At 56.9% G+C, this 18,837-nt stretch overlaps 2 protein-coding genes across 2 annotated transcripts in view; one reads left to right on the top strand and one right to left on the bottom strand.

The window, feature by feature from the left end:
* The window catches only part of STX8 (syntaxin 8), an 82,940-nt gene extending 77,691 nt beyond the window's left edge, over positions 1-5,249 (top strand). The window contains exon 8 of the mRNA XM_021539077.2: positions 3,932-5,249. Coding sequence (XP_021394752.2) covers positions 3,932-3,999 — 68 coding nt within the window. The 3' untranslated portion in view covers positions 4,000-5,249. The remainder of the gene's footprint in view (positions 1-3,931) is intronic.
* Positions 5,250-8,589: 3,340 nt separating this feature from the next.
* NTN1 (netrin 1) overlaps positions 8,590-18,837 on the bottom strand; it is a 73,904-nt gene continuing 63,656 nt past the window's right edge. The window contains exons 5-6 of the mRNA XM_021539076.2: positions 15,943-16,017; positions 8,590-10,597 (exon numbers count right to left, since the gene is read on the bottom strand). Coding sequence (XP_021394751.1) covers positions 10,269-10,597; positions 15,943-16,017 — 404 coding nt within the window. The 3' untranslated portion in view covers positions 8,590-10,268. The remainder of the gene's footprint in view (positions 10,598-15,942; positions 16,018-18,837) is intronic.

Raw genomic sequence — 18,837 nt, 5'->3', positions numbered from 1 at the left:
CAAAAGCAATAAGGGCCAGGCTGCTCTGGGCGGGCGGGGGCGGCGGGTAGGGAGCGTTTCCCCGGCCCTCTCGCCCAAGAAAACGTTTGGCTGTCACAAAACTAATAAAGCAAAACCTCCAGAGAGGGGCTGGGAGCTGCAGGTGTACGAATCGGGGCTGTGCTTACACACAAGGCAGCTTCATGGCGTGGGATTTCTGCTCAAGTGCTTCTTAATGCAACACAAATTGAATACCCGGCACGGGGAAAACGACAGAGGGGAAGGATTTTTACGGCTTTTGGGGGAGAAAGAGCTTGGCTCTTTTTTAGGGAACATAAAGGCCAGCGAGATGGATTTCTTGGGGTGCTTGCCATGTGAAAGTAGTGCTTTAGGTATGTGCAGAGGGGTCAGAGCCAGCCTCCGAGCTGGTTCTGTGCTGCCTCCAGCAGCAGGGCTTTGGGCAGGGTTCCTGCCATATATCTGGCAACACGGGCTTAAAATTAACTTACTGAAACAGCAGATAAAATTTGGGCTCTTTAAAACCGTGATATTAAATAGAAGTCCTCGAGGAAAGCAGCTAGGCCTCTTGCTGAAGGCCCCATCCTTGCCCTGCCTCTCTGCTGCCCTATAAAACAACAATTATGTGTTTAAAGTTACTGCTCCGTGTCCCTTATAAAAGAAGACTTATTCATAAACTTCTGGATAGACAGTTCTGTGGGAATCTGACTTCCTTGGCTAAAACCAAGCTGCCTTTTCCAGATAATGTAGTGCTATACAGGCTCTTTAAACTCCGAGCATGCTATTTATTATTATTTATCATCTATAAAAGACACCAGTGTTGAACCTGGGAGCGACACTGCACTCAAATCAGCAGGAAAGACAGGGAAAGGCCCAAGGACAGCTGCTGTTCCCAGGAATATCCACTGGCAGGGTGCTGGGGGATGCTCAGGGCATTGCCATGGGCACAGCTCATTTTTGGGTGGGATTTGCCAGGTGCAAGTTGGGCATTGTTGAAATGGATTTGGATGCAACCTTGCAGCTTCTGAAGGCAGGGCAGAGGAGCGGGCCCCACTCACATGCACATGCCTTGGGATGTTTTTAATAGGCTGAAATCAGCGTTTGCTGCAGGACCCAGCTGCACGTGGCTGAGTTTGCTCTCTGACATCCCAGTCCTGAGCCCACAGAAGGGCAGCTCACCCAGGAACAGCAGTGCTAACCTCAATTCGGTGTAATTTAACCCTCTCTTTCCATCTCGTGTCTGAAGATGGGATCTCTATTTGGAAAAGCTTTGGTGGGGTGTGGAGCCAGGGACTGGGGGCACGGGCAGAGGAGCAGCTGAGCTCAGCAGTGCCATGCTGTGAGTGCCAGCGTGCCAGGAATGCTGGGGACATCCCCATGGAGCCTGCCCTGGAACTCGGTGGGAGCTGGGAATGTGCTCCCTGCTTTCCTGCCCTGCCCCTGGGAGCAGGATTGGCAGCGGGATCAGCAGTGGGATCAGGAACAGGATCAGCAGTGGGATCAGCAGTGGGATCAGGAGCAGGAGCAGGATCAGCAGTGGGATCTGGAACAGGATCAGGAGCAGGATCAGCAGCTGGAGCCCTGCCCCAGAGCCTTTAGCACAGGCAGATCAGGAGCGTGGCATTTGCTGCATCCTGCCTCAATTATTTGCTCTGTAATTACCCCGAGGTTTGTGCTTCCCACCTTTCCCTGGGATGCAGCTGGGATTTGTATTCCTGGCACTTTTCCTTTCGCATGAGAATCTTTCCTTTGTTCTCTCCCGACTCCTGTTGACTTTAAGAATGGTTTTGATTCCTGAGCGTCTCTTTGAGGCTTTCTTGTCAAAGGGAATATTTATATTTCGTAGCATTTGAGCAAAAAAAGGCAAAGCAGGCAGGGACCTCAGAATGCAGAATTCCTGTCAGATCCTATCCACACTTTTGTGGGAAAGCGTGTGAAACACCCAGGTTTAAAACCTTCAGATCCTTCTACTCTGCTGTTGTGTGGTGCAGATGTGTGCAACATCTGGTGTGTGGAGAGGTGCTGTGGGAAGTGTGTGCTGGGCAGTGTGAGCTCCTGCTCTGCTGTCCCTGGGCTCAGCAGCTCTGCTCCCTGCCCAGCTGGGTCAGGACAGCACTTGGTCTTTTTGATGGCTGCAGCTTTTTGGTGCCACTTTTCCTGGGGATGGAAGGAGCTTTGTTTCATTTGCTGTCCCCTCTCTCGCTGCCCTGACCCTGCCCTGCTGTTCCCTCACTCAGCACGGCTCATTAGCAATCCTTTATTAGCCCCCACCTTCCCCTCTTCCTGCTGGGGAATAATTTGGGGTTTATGTGCAGCTTTTCTTGGGACTTGTCAAAGAGTAACGACACCCCATTAACTGCCCTCTGTATCATTACTAATTCACACCTATGGAGTATTTTCCAAGCAGCTGATCTCGGTTGTCTCTTAATTGCTGGAGTCCATAAACTCCGTTACGCTGAAACTGTGTGAAGGATTTGCACCCTCTAAAACTTCTCCCTCCAGTGCAAAACATAACAGAGAACGGGAATGTGGCAGCTTTGTCAGATCTTACTTCTTCTCTGTTTAGGCAAATTATTTGCTTCTGGCCCTTTGAAAACTCCAAAATGTATATTAAGGTGTGAAAAATTTGAGACTAAAAGGGTGAGGGAGTTGTGGCTGTCCAGCCTGGAGAGGAGAAGCCCCAGGGAGAGCTCAGAGCCCTGCCAGAGCCTGAAGGGCTCCAGGAGAGCTGCAGAGGGATGGGGACAAGGATGGAGGGACAGGAGCCAGGGAATGGCTCCCACTGCCAGAGGTCAGGGATGGATGGGATCACAAATGGTTTCAGTTGAGCATAAGAGAAAAAAATGCTGTTGGTGGCAACTCTTTATTTTCCTGGAAAAAAGAATCCTGGCCCCCTGGCAGAGGAACAGTTTCTGCACAGAAAACATGACACTATTTACAAAAAACAGTGTCTAATATCCTTTTCCAGCTTGGAAGGAGGAGTTTATTTCAATACATCCTTTTTTAATTGCCATGAGCTGGACTTGTAAATACTGTAAGTGGTTGAGTAATAGCCCTCAGTGAGCAGAGAGAGGAAGGGACAGGTTTTCCACTCTTGGAACCCTCTGCATTCCCTCAGCTCGGGCAGGGAGACTGCACGCAGCAGATACTGAACACAAATACAAACCTCTTAATTAAAAGATCATTTAAGCCCAGGGGATGCCCCTGGGTGTGATGCCAGTGCCCAGCACAGTGATCCAGCTGGGGGAGGAGTTTGTTTATGGGGGTGGTTTGGGAGGTGGATCCAGGGTGTTCTCACAAAAACATTTCTTCCTTTCCTCTAAAAACTGGAAGAGAAAGAGGAAGGTTCCTGCTGAGAGATGGGGAGTTGAGGAGAGGGGAGGGATCTCATTTTGTACAATCTCATTGGTTGTTAACCTGTGCAGGATCCAGTGGGTTTTGGGGCAGGATGGGGCACATGGGCAGAGGTGGGGCAGGGCACTGTGGGATTCTCTCCAGAGCTGGATGATCCCTGTTTCCCCAAGTCAGGTACATGCCTGAAAGCCAGCCCTGTCTGAAAGCAGGACTACTTTGTGTTGGAAACCATTTCCTGTTGCAGTTTGGATTTCCTCCTGAATAATCCTTTGCCCCCGTGGGATGGTTCAGAGGGATTCTAGCAAAGCTCAACTGGCCTGGCTGTGAGTTAATCACTCCCCTTGATGGTTCCGTGGCAGATGTTCAGGGAGGGAGATCCCCCACGGGCACTGCTGGGAAATCCTGATCTGCAGGGTCAGGAGGAGAAGGAAGCTCTCTGCCAGCCTGGGGTTTGGGTCCAGGTCTCTGCTCAGGTCCCAGTGCGGGCCTGCAGGGGTGAGCAGGGGGAGCAGGAATTTCATCCCAGAAATCCACTGGGGAATGATGAAGGCAGAGCCTGAGCCTTGTTCTGTCCCTGCAGGGATGCTGGTGGTGATCGTGCTGCTGCTCATCGCCATCGCCGTGGTCGCGCTCTGGCCCACGGGATAACCCCGACCCCGCTGGAGCTGCTGTGCCAGGGGGGCTCCAGGGCTCGGGAGGGACCTGCTGAGGGCAGGGAATGAACTGCATCCATCCCTGGGAGTGACTCCACAGCTGGGAACGAACTGCATCCATCCCTGGGAGTGACTCCACAGCTGGGAATGAACTCCATCCATCCTTGGGAATAAACTCCATCCATTGCTGGGACTGAACCCCACAGCTGGAATAAACTCCACAGCTGGGAATGAACTCCATCCATCCTTGGGAATGAAGCCCACAGCTGGAATAAACTCCAGTGCAGCAGACTGAAGCAGCGCCCACCAGACATCCGCTGTCCCTGGAGGGCCCCTGAGGAGCTCTGTGGGATCCGGGGGATTTTGGTGGGGAAAAGGATTTCACCCCACTCTTCCCACCCTCCTCTGGCACTCAGGCAGCTGCAGCTGTGGGATGGACCCACCTCTCCTGCACCTGGGACACGCTGGTGCTGCTGCCCTGCCTGTCTCGCTGAGCCCAGACATCCCTGGGGCTCCAGACACCGAAATCCAGGCGTGGTTTGAGAAGAGCAACTGGAACAGCAACTGGAGAACAGCAACAGGAGCAGCAGCTGGAACAGCAGCTGGAACAGCAGCTGGAACAGCAGCGTTCCCCTGCCCTGGGCTCCCTCCTTCACAGGAAAGTGCTCCTGGGTTTTCACGGAGCAGCCCTGGGGAATGCTGCATCCCGATTCCCCGGGATGGGAAGGGACAGCCCTGCAGGACCCCAGGGCTGCACGGGATCGCTGCTGACTGGCTCAGTGCTCAGCCCTGGGGAGGTACTGGGGGGTTATTGATCCCCAGGGGCAGGTATTGTGGGGGTTATTGATCCCCAGGGGTAATTATTAGTGGGTTATTGATCTTCAGGGGTAGTTATTGGTGGGTTATTGATCTCCAAGGATGGGAACTGAACAGCAGCAGGACTCAGCCCAGCCTGTGAGAGTGGAGAGCTTTGCCCTCGTGTGCTCCCCAGGGGCTCTGCCAGCCTGGCCTCGGGAGATGCACCAGAATTAACATCCTCACTGAGCTCTGGCTCTTCCTTTGACAGCTCCTCAGACCCTTCTACAGCTGAGAGGAAGGACTGCCTATTTCAAAACTAACGAAAAAGAAGTATTAAATGTTTGCTTCTGGCCAAGAGAATAATTATTTTGTTACACATGTCAGTTTGATTTCAGGATTAATTGAGCAAGCAATAAATACTGATTAAAGCTGATCCATTTATATACAGTTTCTCTGTCTGGGGTTTTATTGGTTCCTGTATCTTGTGTTGTCTGTGAATGATTTATCCAACGCTGCCGTATCCTTAGAGCTGGTCTGGAGAAGGAAATAGGCAATTTCTGTCAGACTTTGTGTGTATTATGACAGATCTGTGAGACTTGCACTCACCTGCCCTGGTGGTGCCTCCCTTCACAGCCCTGACCTGGCCCTGGCTCTCATTTCCCTCTGCCCACACATCCAGCACTGCTCTGGGGGTGGAACCAGGGTCTGCTGGTGCTGTCCCCTCTTGACTGGCACAAATCCATTCTTCTCTTCTGGGCTCGGTTTCCCCAGACTGGGGCTGGGCTCTGCCCCTTTGCCCAGGGATTGGTGGCTGCAGATCCCCTTCAGTCGTCTCCTGGCAGGGTGCAGGGCTTGGCTGGGTGCAGGAGAACAGGGATCCCCCTGGAATGCTGCACTTCCACACTCCCTGATTCCTGGGGTGAGCTCGGTGTGTGGATGGCTCCTCTCCCACGCTGCCGGGTGGGAGCAGGCTGGGAAAACCACTCCAGCTCCAGCCCTCCGTGGGAAAAGCCTCATCCCCCTCTTTCCAGAGCCAGCGTGTCACCTTCGGACAAGTGGCCACCTGCAATCTGGGAAGGCCATTTGCCCCTCGGAGCAGAGGGCTGGCACTTGTGGCCCGTTTGTCTCTGCAATAAAGATCTGACATTTCCGCCCCCGGGATGTTTTTGCATTCATAAATTCCCAGCCCTGCTGAAGGCTCGGCCCAGCTGGGCTGACCCCCAGCGCCTGGCAGCACCTTTTGCCTGGGTGTTTGTCCCTGGAAGTGTTTTGCTGCCTCAGTTCCCCCCACGTCCCCGTGCTGTCGGTGCCACCAGCGCCAGCCCCGCTGGCCCTGGATGGAGCTGGCAGAGCCCTGAGCCTGCAGGGTGGGCAGGGAGGGGCAGCCCTGCCCAGCAGCCCCGGGATGGCACGGGCAGGGCTCCAGAGCGGGGCTGGCAGCGTTCCTGACCCCAGCCCTGGCTGTCCCCACACCTGGCCCCAGCTCCGGGCGGGGTCCCCGAGGTTTTGGCTCTGTCCCACTGCAGGGCACAGCTGAGCCCACAGGGGCTGGTGGGGACCCCCATGCCACCCGCCCACGGTGACCCGGCTGTCCCCGAGGCCACTGGCCACTGCCTGGGGGTGCTGGGCAGGGACAGGGCTGGGGCTGCCAGTCCAAAACGCTGTGCCACCTCAGCCTGCCAAGGGGACACCGACAGACCCAGGGCGTGAGGGGACACCATCATTTCCTTGCTCAGGTCCTTGTCCCACAGGCTCACCGAGCAATGGGGTGGGAGAAAAGCAGAAATTCCTGGAGATTTGTACAGTTTACAAGAGTTTATTCAACTGGTTTCTGACTTTAGTTCTACCGAGGGGGTGCTGAACAGTTATAAGCTCCTTCGGGTCAATTACAGCCAATCTAACAAACAAACAAACAAAAGGGGAAAAAAAAAAGGAAAAAAAAGAAACAACTTGGCAAAACAATAAGAAAATCCACAACTTTTTCACGTGTCATTAAATATATTCATATATAATAACCATAATATATTAGTATGCATTGTAAAGAAACATCGCCCAAAGCAGTCTGCCATGGTCATAACTAAACAACATTTACAGTTCAAGATATTAACAGAAATAATAAAAAAACAAAAATAAAAACCAAAATAAAACAACCCCAAAACGAACACAGGTTTGTGAGGGGAGGAGGCGGGGCGGGGAGGGGGCACGGACACGACGAACGAACAGAAACGAGACCAAGCGACTTGTGTGGGGTGCTACGGTCAGTGATGATTGTTTTGGCATTTCAGCTGCTCTCCGAAGCCTCTCTGAAGGCACCACGGCCCCTCCCTCACCCCGCTGGCCAGGGGTCCCCGCTGCTGTCCCCGGGGATGGTGGCCCTGGCTGGCCCCTCGCTGCCCAGAATGGGCTCGATGGCCCCGAGCTGCCCCCGGCCCTGCAGGGCTTGGGGGGCAGCCTGTCCCTCTGGGGGAGCAGCAGAGGTTCCTGGAGATGTCCTGGAGGTGTCCTGGAGATGTCCTGGAGGTGTCCTGGAGGTTCCTGGAGGTTCCTGGAGGTTCCTGGAGGTGTCCTAGAGCAGGGGTGGCTGCAGGGAGGAGCCACCCCTGGAGCTGAGCTGGGGCTGTGTGCCCTCCCAGCAGAGGCTGCTCCAGCCCCACCAGTTCCAGGAGCTCGGGGCTGCTGGGGCACACCGAGGGCACCAGTAGTGGAGATGGAGCCAGGGCTTCTCCTGGGCCAGCTGGAAACACCAAACTCCAGCAGGGATGGGGACAGGCCTGGGGACAGGCCTGGGGACGTCCCCCCTGTGCCAGCAGCCAGGCTGCCGTGCCAGTCGCTTCCCTCTGCGCCCCCAGGCTGTGCCAGTGCCCGCAGGTCTGGCCCTGGGGTCAGGGGTGGGGGTCTTCTGCAGCCTCCGGGAGCAGAGGGAGCAGGGAAGGGCTGGAGGGTGTCCCTAGGGGGTTTGGGGTGTCCGGGCTGTGCTTGACAGAGGTGGAAAGTGGGAGTGAGCCTGGGGTGTCCAGGTGTGCTGTGGGCAGTTCCCGAGTGCCCAGGTCCCCTGGCCTTTCCTTCCTGCTCCCCACGTGCAGAACTGGCTTTGGGCTGGATTCTGTTACTTTTAGGCACCATTTGAAGGTTGGGGGCATCCCAGCTACCTGGGGATGTGCTGTCCCCAGCTTTGATGTCCCTTGGCAGCAGCTGATGGTGGCTGCAGCATCCAAGCCCTGTTTTGGGGCTTTAAGCCTCCATTTAGACACTTGAGGTGAGATTTTATCCCTCAGAACCAAGGCTTCACTTCCCTTGGCTGCAAAAGCCTCAGCTCTCCTTGAGCTCCGAGATAAGGAAAACCAAGTCCACTTTGGGAAGGGGAGAACACACAGATTTGGTGGGGGGAGCTGCTTGATGTCCAGGGTGGGATTTTTCTCCTAATACCCAGATTAATTGTGGGGGCCTTGTGGTGGCAGGGGAGGCTCAGCAGAGCTGGGTCCCTCCGGGTGGTGTCTCCAGCAGCCTCCTCTTTGCACCTATTTACATGGCTGCCCTGCTTTATGGTGGTTTATGTCATTATATAAATATTGTCAATTGCTATAAAACAAGGCAAAACCACTGGAAAATGTCATAAAAGAGATGTTTCCAAGTTTCCTAAAAGGAAAAAATAGCAGGGAGGTTTTGCTTTTCACAGCGACTCATGTTTGCTTCTCCTGCAGGTACCGTGCTGCCCCCCTGCCTCCCTGCCACCCTGGATGAGGTGGGACTGGATGTCCCCACTCCCCGTGGGCAGGTGGGGCAGGGGAGCAGCCTGGCACGGGGTCACAGCTGCCAGCCAGTCCTGCCCGCAGGGTGCCCCGGGGAGGATGCTCCAGTCCGAGGTGAGGCAGCCTCCGCTGTGCTCCGGGGAGTAATGGCTGGAAATTGGGAATTTTAAATTGGCCGTTTGCTCCACCAGCAGGAGGAGCAGAGCTCCAGGTGGGTCACACCTTGCTCCTGGCTGAGACCCCTTCCCTGTGTGGGCTCTACCCAGGCCAAGCCTCAGAGCTCTGCCCTGGCCCCACTGCCCTTGGGGACAGTCCCTGGCACCCTCTGCTCCCCGCTTTGTCTCCAAGAATTCCACAGGGATATTGGGGGGCTGCAGCTCCAGAGGGAGCGAGAGCAGCGCTGCCGTGGGTTTGGAAGAGCTGCCCGAGTCTGGGAGTGAAAGCAGTGAGCAGCCAGGAGCTGGTGTCACCTGCAGGGATTTCCCACCACCAGAGGGTTCCTGGGGTGCTGCAGCAGCAGAGGGGACTAAGCCCATGGAGGGGGTTCAGGGCTGGCCACAGTGGAGATTCAGGGACTGAGACTGGCAGGATCTTCCAGGGCACTTCATGGGAACTGGATGCCAGCTCATTTTCTGTCAGGTCCGGTGTTTCCTTGGGGATCCTGGTTATTGACTCCTTGCCTGTAAATGGGTGGCTGGAGGGGGACAGGGCACCCTGAGGGCTCACACTCCTTCCGTGTGGTGGGGGCAGCACCCTCAGGGTCAGGGGCTGAGCACGGAGCCATTCCCAGAGTTCTGCACAGCAGGAAGTCACCCACCACCATTATCCCCTCTTGGCTGTGCCTGAAGTGGACCCTGAGCACCATCACGGCTGGAGGCCTCGGCCGCCCCGGGCACCACCGGCTGGTGGCCACGGCTGTCGGATACCAAAGCCCTCCAAGACCCCGTCCGCCGACCCTCGGCTCTGTCCTCAGCAAAAGTCTCGGTTTAGTTTCCTCTACAAGAACTGTCTCAGTCAGCCTAAGTTGCAGATACGTGTTTTGGGGATGGGGGTTAATTTCCAGCGGTGCTGTTGATTAGTTTCTTACAGGGTGGATGTGCCCATGCCTTGCTTTGGAGGCAGCAGATGTTGGCAGCTGGAAGGCAGTTTGGTGTCTCTGAGTTCTTCAGCAACGGGGCAGGAGGGAGCTGGGGGGCCCCGGGTGCTGCACGCCCGCACCCCGCTCGTGGGTGTCTCTGTGTGTGCAGTCAGGTTTTTGTTGGGTCCTCTTCAATTCTCTTGGATTTTGGTTGGGTCCTCTTGGGTTCTGTTGGGTCCTGTTAGGTTTTATTGGATCCTGTTGGATCCTGTTGGGTTCTGTTGGGTCCTGTTAGGTTTTATTGGATCCTGTTGGGTCCTGTTGGATCCTGTTGGGTTCTGTTGGGTTTTTTTGTGTCCTGTTGGGTCCTATTGGGTCCCGTTGGGTTCTGTTGGGTTTTGTTGGGTCCTGTTGGGTCCTGTTGAGTCCTGTTGGGTCCTGTTGGGTCCTGTTGAGTCCTGTTGGGTTCTGTTGGGTCCTGTTGGGTTTTGTCTTCCCTGGAATACGAGGTGCAAGCCCAGCACCCCCCAGCCGTGGTCGCTGCCCCCCGTTCCCCCAGCCCGCCCTGGCAGCCGGTCCCTGCCCGCCCCAGCTCTACACAAAGCAGCATGCACAGTCAGTCTCTGCCTCTCTCCTCCTTTAGGCTTTCTTACACTTGCCCTTCTTCTCGCGCTGCTGGAACTTCCGCAGCCGCCGGGCCCACGTGTCCCGCCACTGGATCACCAGGCTGCTTTTGTCCGCAATGATGCCGCTCTGGTCGGGAGAGTCCTCGTTGTTGCCCAGCAGCAAATACTTCTTCATGGGCTTGATTTTGGGGCACTTGCAGGCGATGTCCTTGGAGTGGATCCACAGGGTCTGGTCTCCGCGCCGGATGCGGTTGCTGCCTTGTTTGTAGACGGAGATGATGTTCACCGTGAACTTCCACCAGTCCGCGTTCTTTTCTGCTTTCAGGATGTGGATCTGGACAGCTGGAAAAAAATGACACAGGCAAGAGAGGAGAAGGTATTAGTGTTTGGGGGTGAGGAGAAAACGAGCTTTGAGCCCAACCTGATGGGCTGTGTGAAGAAGAGGCTTTTTGCAGCAGCCAAGGGCTGTGGATGGCCCACAATGCTGTCCCCAGGCCACCCCCAGGAGCAGGAGCAGCCAGGGCTGCATCTGAGGGTCTCAGCAGAGCTCCCCAGAGCACCACAGGCTCGGGAGCTGCTCTCCAGCTCTGCGCCTGGCAGAGGCCCTGCAGCACCTCTGCCAGGGCAGCGCTGGGGAGATCTCCTGGTGTCCTGGCAGAGCACGGGGACACCTCCAGCTCCACAGCCGGCGGGAGGACAGCCCTGAGCCTGCACAGGGTGCTGCTGGTGATGATGGTGATGATGATGATGATGATGGTGATGATGTTTTCCAAGCCCATGGCAGGTGCTGTGTAACCTCCTCTGGAGCCATGGACTGAGCAAAGCTCTGCCCTTGCTCTTTCCTGGAACAGGGCTGAAAATCAGCCTCCAGGACATCACCTTCCCCAGGCAGGGCCCACCCAGCCCGCCCGGGTTTGTTTGCCAGCTCTGGGTGTGGAATCCCCACCAGAGGGAAATCCCAGGTGAGGATGGCCTGGCTGGGGGAGCAGGCAGGGGCCAGGCTCTGCACAGGCAGCACAAGCACAAAGAGCTTTTTTAGCCAAATCACTGAGCTTTTCCCTTTTCCCCCAGTGCTCCCTCCATGCCCTGGCAGCTGTAAACCCCTGCCCACTCACCTGCCTGCCTCAGCTGCCCGCCTGAGCTCCAGTGGGGCCAATCCTGTTTGTATAAATTAACAGAGGGAGAAGAAGCTCCCAGAAAGCTCAGTGAAAACTCCGCTACTTGCCTTGTGACAGTCCAGTTACAAGGGTTGGTTGTGGAGGAGCATCCCCTTGTCTCTAAACCCAAGTGATTCCAGGCTCTGGGAGGAAGCAGAGCTCTGCAGCCCAGCACAGCTTTTTAACACGTTGCAAAATATATGGGGTATTTTTTTTCAGAGCGTGTCATGGAGGCCAGATGCTTTCATTAAAAAAAAAAAAAAGGAAAAAGGAAAAAAGGAAAAAAAACAACCCTAAGCTCTGACCATGTATTTCCCTGTCTGGTGTGAAGGTAACAAAATGTGAGGAGTAGCCAATTTTTATTTTTTGGAAACAAATCTTTCCAAAAAAGCTTAAACCTTTGACCTGCCTGGGTCCACACTGACAAAATGGAGAAAATGAATGAAAAGGAACTGGAGAGAGGTGGTTACAGGAAACTCTGCTCTAAAACACACAGTCTGTATTTTTTTTTTATGTCAAGGCCCCTGTCTCTTATTTTTTCCCTTTTTATTAATGAAGTGGAAGGAGTGAAAGCTTTGAGGAAGGCTTGGCTGCTGCAGGCACAGCTGCCTGCCCTGACAGCCGATTTCTGCCCAGAGTTCCCTCCAGGAGCTCAGATCCTCCTGAGCTGGTTTGGAGCCCAGCTCTCGGGGTGCTTGCCTGGCTGCTCCAATGTGAGGTGGGGCCGGCATCTCCCAGGGGACACGGACACGCAGAGAGGCAGAAACGGGCCGGGATGAATTTCGGAAGCACCTGAGCTGGATTTAAGGATCCCTTCCCATGAAGGAGGGTTCAGTCCCTTCCTGATCTGGGCTCTGGCCCGGCTGTGCCCCCCATCCTAAGCTGCTCTGGGGCGTGGGGCGGTTCTTCAGCTGCCCTCTCCTGGGACAGCTGGGCTTGTGCTGAGCTCCTCTCACTGCTGGTGTCCCCTGCACCTCTGTCCCTCTCTGCAGCCCTGCACCTCTGTCCCCTCTCTGTACCCCTGCAGGACTGTCCCCTCTCTGCAGCCCTGCAGGACTGTCCCTGGGCAGCTCACGAGCAGCAAAGGGCCTGGGGACTGCAGGGGACAGGAGAGGGACAGGACAGGGACAGGACAGGGACAGGAGGACAGCAGGGTCCTGCTGAGGGCAGGGGCTGCCCCATGAACCACATCCCACCTGACACTGATGCTCCTGGACCACAGACCCCACGTGGATGGTGCCTTCCAGCCCTCCCCACGGTTTGGTTCCTGGCCAGCAGAAGGTGGCCGAGCGGTCCCCAGGCCGGGGAGGGTCCCTGGTCCCCTCCTGCATCCCCAGAGCTCAGGGCTGCTCCCGGCTCCTCCAGGCCTGGCTGGGAGCCTCCAGCCACAAGAAAGCCCCAAAGGCTGGAAGCTGCAGATGAAAGCCCAGGGGTGGATGGTTTGATGTTAATAAAAACAAAACCCAGCCCAAAGCCTCAAAACAGCCCTTGAGGGCAGCTGCTGAAGGCTGAAAGCAAAGCAGTGCCCTGCAGCATTCAGAGCCCGTGAGCCAGGGCCCCAAATGCTGAGGCTGCCGTGAAAACAGGGAGGCTGGGGAAAACCTAATTATTTCATTCATTTTTCAATTCACATTTGGGGTTTGTGCTAAATCTCCCGAATTCAAGGCTTCCCCTGCTAAGGCTGACTCAGGGCTGGGCTGCAGGGCCAAATCTGTGCATCCTGTTGTGGAGTCCTGGAGCATCACACATATCCCGTGCACGGAGCTGCCTGGGGGCTGCACTTTGGGGCCCATCGCTGTGCTGGCCCCTGGCAAGATCCCAGGAGTGGCAGAGGGAGCAGAGCAGTCGGAGGGTGTTTAATACAGCCAGGTGGAAGGGCGTGCAGGGGACAGGGGTGGCAGGCACAGATGTCCCAGTGCAAGGAAGGCTCTCCAAAGGCCTGGCTCCCCTCTCACTGCACGAGTGGAGTGGAGTCCATGTGGATTTTATTCCAACCAGCAGCAAAAGGTGACCCCGACACCATCTGGGTTTGGGAATGTAAAGGGCTGGCTCCTCGCTGGAGCAAAGTGTTAAAATGTGATTTCCCCCCCCCCCCCCCTTTTTTTCAGTTTTTAATTTATTTGGCAGCGGCTTTGCCTCGCTCTGGTTGCCAATTTCCTACTGGTTTAATATTGGAGATTTATGATCCCTAATCCCTGGGTGTGCCCTGGTGCTGGGGGACCCTTCGGTGCCCCGGCTCTCCCTCAGCACGTGGCTGCAGCAGGGCCTGCTCAGCTCCAGGAATGGCATTTCCCCACCTTCCAAGCAGTGCAAGGGGCTCTGAGTGCCAGGTTGGTGCTTTCCCCCTCCCTTGGCTTTTTTTGGGGATTCGGGTTTTTCTGCCCCTCCCTCCCTCTTTTCAAGCTGCCTTTTGAAAACACATTTTGCTTTTTTCCAGCAGCCCCTGCCAAGCTCCTCTCGACAAAGGGGGTGACTAAGAGAAGGCTCCGCTGAAGGAAGGATTTTTTTACTTTTTTTTTCCAAGAAAGGGCAATGTGAGCAGATGATCTCACCTTTCAGATGAGGATTCTGTTCCTCAGCCCCATTCCCTGCTCAGGGCTGAGGGGATGCAGGGCTGCCGTGGGGCAATGCCTGGGACCACAGGGCTGGCACAAAACCATTCCAGCATCATCCCTGTGCTGCAGCACAGGCAGCTCAGCATCAGGGCCAGCACGGAGATTTAAAAGCTCCAGGTTTCCTTTAGCACAGTCACACCCCAGAGAGAGCGGGAACATCCCCAAAATCGGGCAGAAAAAGTGGCACCTGAGGGAGTACAGGCTGCTCACATCCCACCTGCTCTCATCAGACACCCCCTCTCCTTTTGGGAATCTCCACCCTGGGCGGGTTCAGCCGGAATCCCTTCTGCTTCCCCGGGATTTCAGCGCCCCCAGCCCAGCAAACCCCTCCTCCCTCGCTGCTTTTCTGGGAGCTGAGCGGCCCTGCGCTCCCCACGCAGCCAAAAAAGCCCAGGAGAAGCTTTTCTGCCTCTGCTCCTGCCTCCCCCTCCCCGGATCTCCCGGCCTGCCCTCCCCGCGTCCTGTTGCACTCCAAATATTTGCACCCAAACCCATCTCACAGGGAAAAAGCCCGAATTAAAATAAAAAGAAAAAAAAAAAAAAAACACAAACACGACAAAAACAAACAGATACGAAAAATAAATAAGGGAAAATACCCCCTTTGAAAGGCTGAATGAAGCGGGGAGCTAAAAAGCCCCATTGAGGAGCGGGGCGGATGATAGCTCCCGATTGAGGCCGCGGGAGAAGGAACTCTGCTCAAGCTAATTAGGGCCTTTTAGGACATTCAGGCCAGCGATGCCAGCAGAACGGTGAGGAAAAGAGCCTCCTAATTGGCTTCCTGCTGGGGTGTCAGCCCCGAAGTCTTTATTATCCCTCCCTGCACCTTTTCAACCCTTTCTTCCCTCCCTGGCCCTGCTGACAGCCTGGGCTGCCCCGGAGCGCTCACCCCGCTGCCTCAGCGCCCTGGTTTTCCTCAAATAAGGAACTGGGGCTCCCTGGGGCTCTGGGGGACCCCCCCCCGGCCAGGAGGGTCGGGGGGGAGCAGCCCTGGGATGTGCTGGGACAGCATCCCCCGACCTGAACCCCCAGCACGGCCTGGCGGAATGAGGGGATGCAGAAGGGAAAAGGAAAGGGAAAGGGAAAGGGAAAGGGAAAGGGAAAGGGAAAGGGAAAGGGAAAGGGAAAGGGAAAGGGAAAGGGAAAGGGAAAGGGAAAGGGAAAGGGAAAAGCTCTCTGCAGCTCCCCCAGTCACTGCTCCAGCGGCACTTCGTCCCTGTTCATTGGGATCTCCTGCCTGAGACACCTCCTGAGTCCCCCACACCTCCCCAGGGTCTGCAGGAGCCACAGAGCAGCCCTAAAGAGACCTGAGAGTGTCACCCAAAATTCCAGCAGAGCTGAGGGTGAGTGTCACCCAAACCTCCAACAGAATCAGGTGTGAGTTGTCACCCAAAATTCCATGAGAGTCGAGTGTGTCACCCAAAATTCCAACAGAACCCAGTGTGAGCGTCACCAAAACCTCCAGCAGAACCAGGTGTGTCACCCAAACCTCCAGCAAAATGGGCTGTGTCACCCAGAATTTCAACAGAGATGAGTGTGAGTGCCACCCAAACCTCCAAGTGATTGGAGTGTGATCTGTCCCAGGGCTGCACCACACCCTGAAGTCTCCTGGGAATTATGGGGGGATTGGATCCAGGTGACAGAGAACTGCTTGCTGCTCATTGCCACAGCAAAATACATTTTAAGTATTTTAAAACCACTGGGAAGCACTTGGAAAATAGGAGACTCCTGCAGACGCTGGGACAGCCCCAGACCAGGGTCCATGGTGTGCTCATCCCAAGTGGCACACGGCATCGCTGCCCATCGCTGCCTCTCCAAACGTGGCCAGAACCATCCCAGAAGCGCTCGGAGCCCGGCCCGGGCTTGGCTGGCGGCCCTGGGGATGCTCCTGCCTCACACAGGGGCCAGGCACACTCACCATAGTCCTTCTTACAGTACTTCTTCATGTTGATCTTCAGCTTCCCCTTGGAGGCTTTGCAGTACGAGTCACAATCTGCAGGAGAGAGGGGGAGGGCAAGAAAACATTAACAAAACAAATTAGCCTGCAAATGAAGAAAGCGCTGGGGGAAGGGGGGCGGCTCCAAGCCGCAGCCTGCCGTGAATAAGCAGCGTGCCTGTGATATCCATCTGCCGGCCCGAGCGGGCATTGAGAAAAACCTTCCTTTCTAAAGAAAGCTGCTGACAAAGGAGCCCGTCCTCCCTCCGCCTCCCCGGCCGCCTCTGTCTTCCTGGGAGACCCCGGGGCCTCCCTTATTGTGCCACCCAGGGCTTTTGAGAGCCACACAGATTCCCGCTGTTCTCCAGAGCCGGCTGGAGCCCGCCCGGAGCCCACAGAGGTCCCATTGTCACCCCTAACCCGGGCCATGGCAGCCTCTGGCATTCACTGCCAAGAGATTCGGGCCGGGGTCACCCTGCCACAATGCGGGTCGGAGAGGAAATTAGCGGCCCATGAAGCATCAGCAAAGCCTTTTGGTGTCCACTCTACTGAAGTGTGCAAATAAAGTACCCCAGTAGGAACATTTCATTTCCAATGGGCCCCCACTGCTGGGACACGCTGGCCTGGCACGGCCCCCTGGCACCGCCACCGCCGCTGGCCATGGGCCACGGGCACGGAGCCCCGGGGACACCGAGCCCTGCCCCGGGCACGGAGCCCCGGGGACACCGAGCCCTGCCCCGGGCACAGAGCCCCGGGGACACCGGGCCCTGCCCCGGGCATGGAGCCCCGGGGACACTGAGCCCTGCCCCTGCCCCGGGCACGGAGCCCCGGGGACACCGAGCCCTGCCCTGGGCACAGAGCCCAAGGGACACCGGGCCCTGCCACGGGCACGGAGCCCCAGGGACACCGAGCCCTGCCCCGGGCACGGAGCCCCGGGGACACCGGGCCCTGCCACGGGCACGGAGCCCCGGGGACACCGGGCCCTGCCACGGGCACGGAGCCCCAGGGACACCAAGCCCTGCCCCTGCCACGGGCACAGAGCCCCGGGGACACCGAGCCCTGCCCCGGGCACGGAGCCCCGGGGACACCGGGCCCTGCCACGGGCACGGAGCCCCGGGGACACCGGGCCCTGCCACGGGCACGGAGCCCCGGGGACACCGGGCCCTGCCACGGGCACGGAGCCCCGAGGACACCGAGCCCTGCCCCAGAGCTGCTGCCCTGCAGGTGGGCAGTGCCCTCGGGGAAAGCCCCAGGGCAGCAGGGCCGTGCTGAGCCCGTCCTGTGCCAGCTGCCAGGACCGGGGTGGGCTCACGGCCATGCTGCCCGTGCACAGCCACGGCTCCTCGGCACCCACAGAACGCCCTGGCTGAGGGACAAAGGGCACGGCTGTCTGCAGCAGGACGCCTTGGCACAGTCACGGCCCTTGGAGGCCTCCATCGCTCCCAGCAGCGTCCTTCCCCAGCCGCTGCTGGGCACAGCTGGGGAACCTGCTGGAGTGCCCTAGGCTGTGGGGATGGTGGCACTGCTGCTGGCATGCCATGGCCAGCTGACACCGGGTGCCAGGACCATGAGGAGCCCCCTCAGCACCAACACCCATGACCCCCGGGTGCCCCAGCCGCTCTGGACGTGGCCAAGCAGAGTCCCCAGCTCAGCCCCATGGCTCCCTGCAGCTCCTGCTCCTCAGGAGAGACCCTCAGGCAAACCAGGCTTCCTGCTCTTCCAGCACGACCCAGCCAGGCCAAACCCAGCCCAAACCCCGTGATCTTCCTCCTGCAGGAGCCCCAGCTGAGGCCTGTGCCCAGCTAAGCCCAGCCAAGGCCACTCCAAACCTGACGGCTGAGGGCTTCCAGGAGAGATGGGGGCAGCAGGATGGGCCCAGCTCCATCCCTCTGTGCTGCACAAGTGTGCCCTGCTCAGGGGCAGCTCCGTGCTGCTCACCCGGCTGCTGTCCTGCCCGTCCTGCTGGCCCTGGCAGGGCGCAGCTGTCCGCACAGACCTGGCACTCCCGGAGCTCCTCAGCCCGTCTCAGTCCCTGAGACCTGGCACTGAGACCTGGCACTCAGACCTGGCACTCAGACCTGGCACGCCCTGAGCCCCTCAGCCCGTCTCAGTCCCTGAGACCTGGCACTCAGACCTGGCACTCCCAGAGCCCCTCTCAGCCCGTGTCCAGCCCTGGTGCAGGACAAACCCGCAGGACAAACCCACGGTGCCTCCCAGCCCTGCTCCCGGAGCAAATCCCAGCGCAGGGCACAGCCCTGGCTGGGTTCGGGCCCTGGGTGGGTTCGGGCCCTGGCTGGGTTCGGGCCCTGGCTGGGTTCGGGCCGGCCCTGCATGCCCGGCCCGGGCAGCTCCAGGCTCCGATGAGCCGAGCGCAGGGCGGCAGAGGCCGCTGCTCTCTCAGAGCAGGTGGCGGCGGCTGCTTCTGCTTCGTGTCGCTCGCAGCTCGCTAAAACGTGTCAGCACAGCCTTCAGCAGCTTTGCAGCTCAGCCCATCCCCTTGATAGAGCTAATTCTCTGGCTGGGCAGAGGCTTTTCACAGCTAAACACCTTCTTTGTTTCGCTTAATTTCTTTCTTTCTTTCTTTCTTTCTTTCTTTCTTTCTTTCTTTCTTTCTTTCTTTCTTTCTTTCTTTCTTTCTTTCTTTCTTTCTTTCTTTCTTTCTTTCTTTCTTTCTTTCTTTCTTTCTTTCTTTCTTTCTTTCTTTCTTTCTTTCTTTCTTTCTTTCTTTCTTTCTTTCTTTCTTTCTTTCTTTCTTTCTTTCTTTCTTTCTTTCTTTCTTTCTTTCTTTCTTTCTTTCTTTCTTTCTTTCTTTCTTTATTTTTTAATTTCTTTTCTGTTTAAACTTCTCTGGTTCGGGGGTTGTGTGGGGCTGCTGCC

Source organism: Lonchura striata, chromosome 19 (assembly GCF_046129695.1).
Source record: "Lonchura striata isolate bLonStr1 chromosome 19, bLonStr1.mat, whole genome shotgun sequence".
Taxonomy (NCBI): domain Eukaryota; kingdom Metazoa; phylum Chordata; class Aves; order Passeriformes; family Estrildidae; genus Lonchura; species Lonchura striata.
The sequence above is the reverse complement of the archived record's forward strand: the minus strand, read 5'-3'. Positions and strand labels throughout refer to the sequence as shown.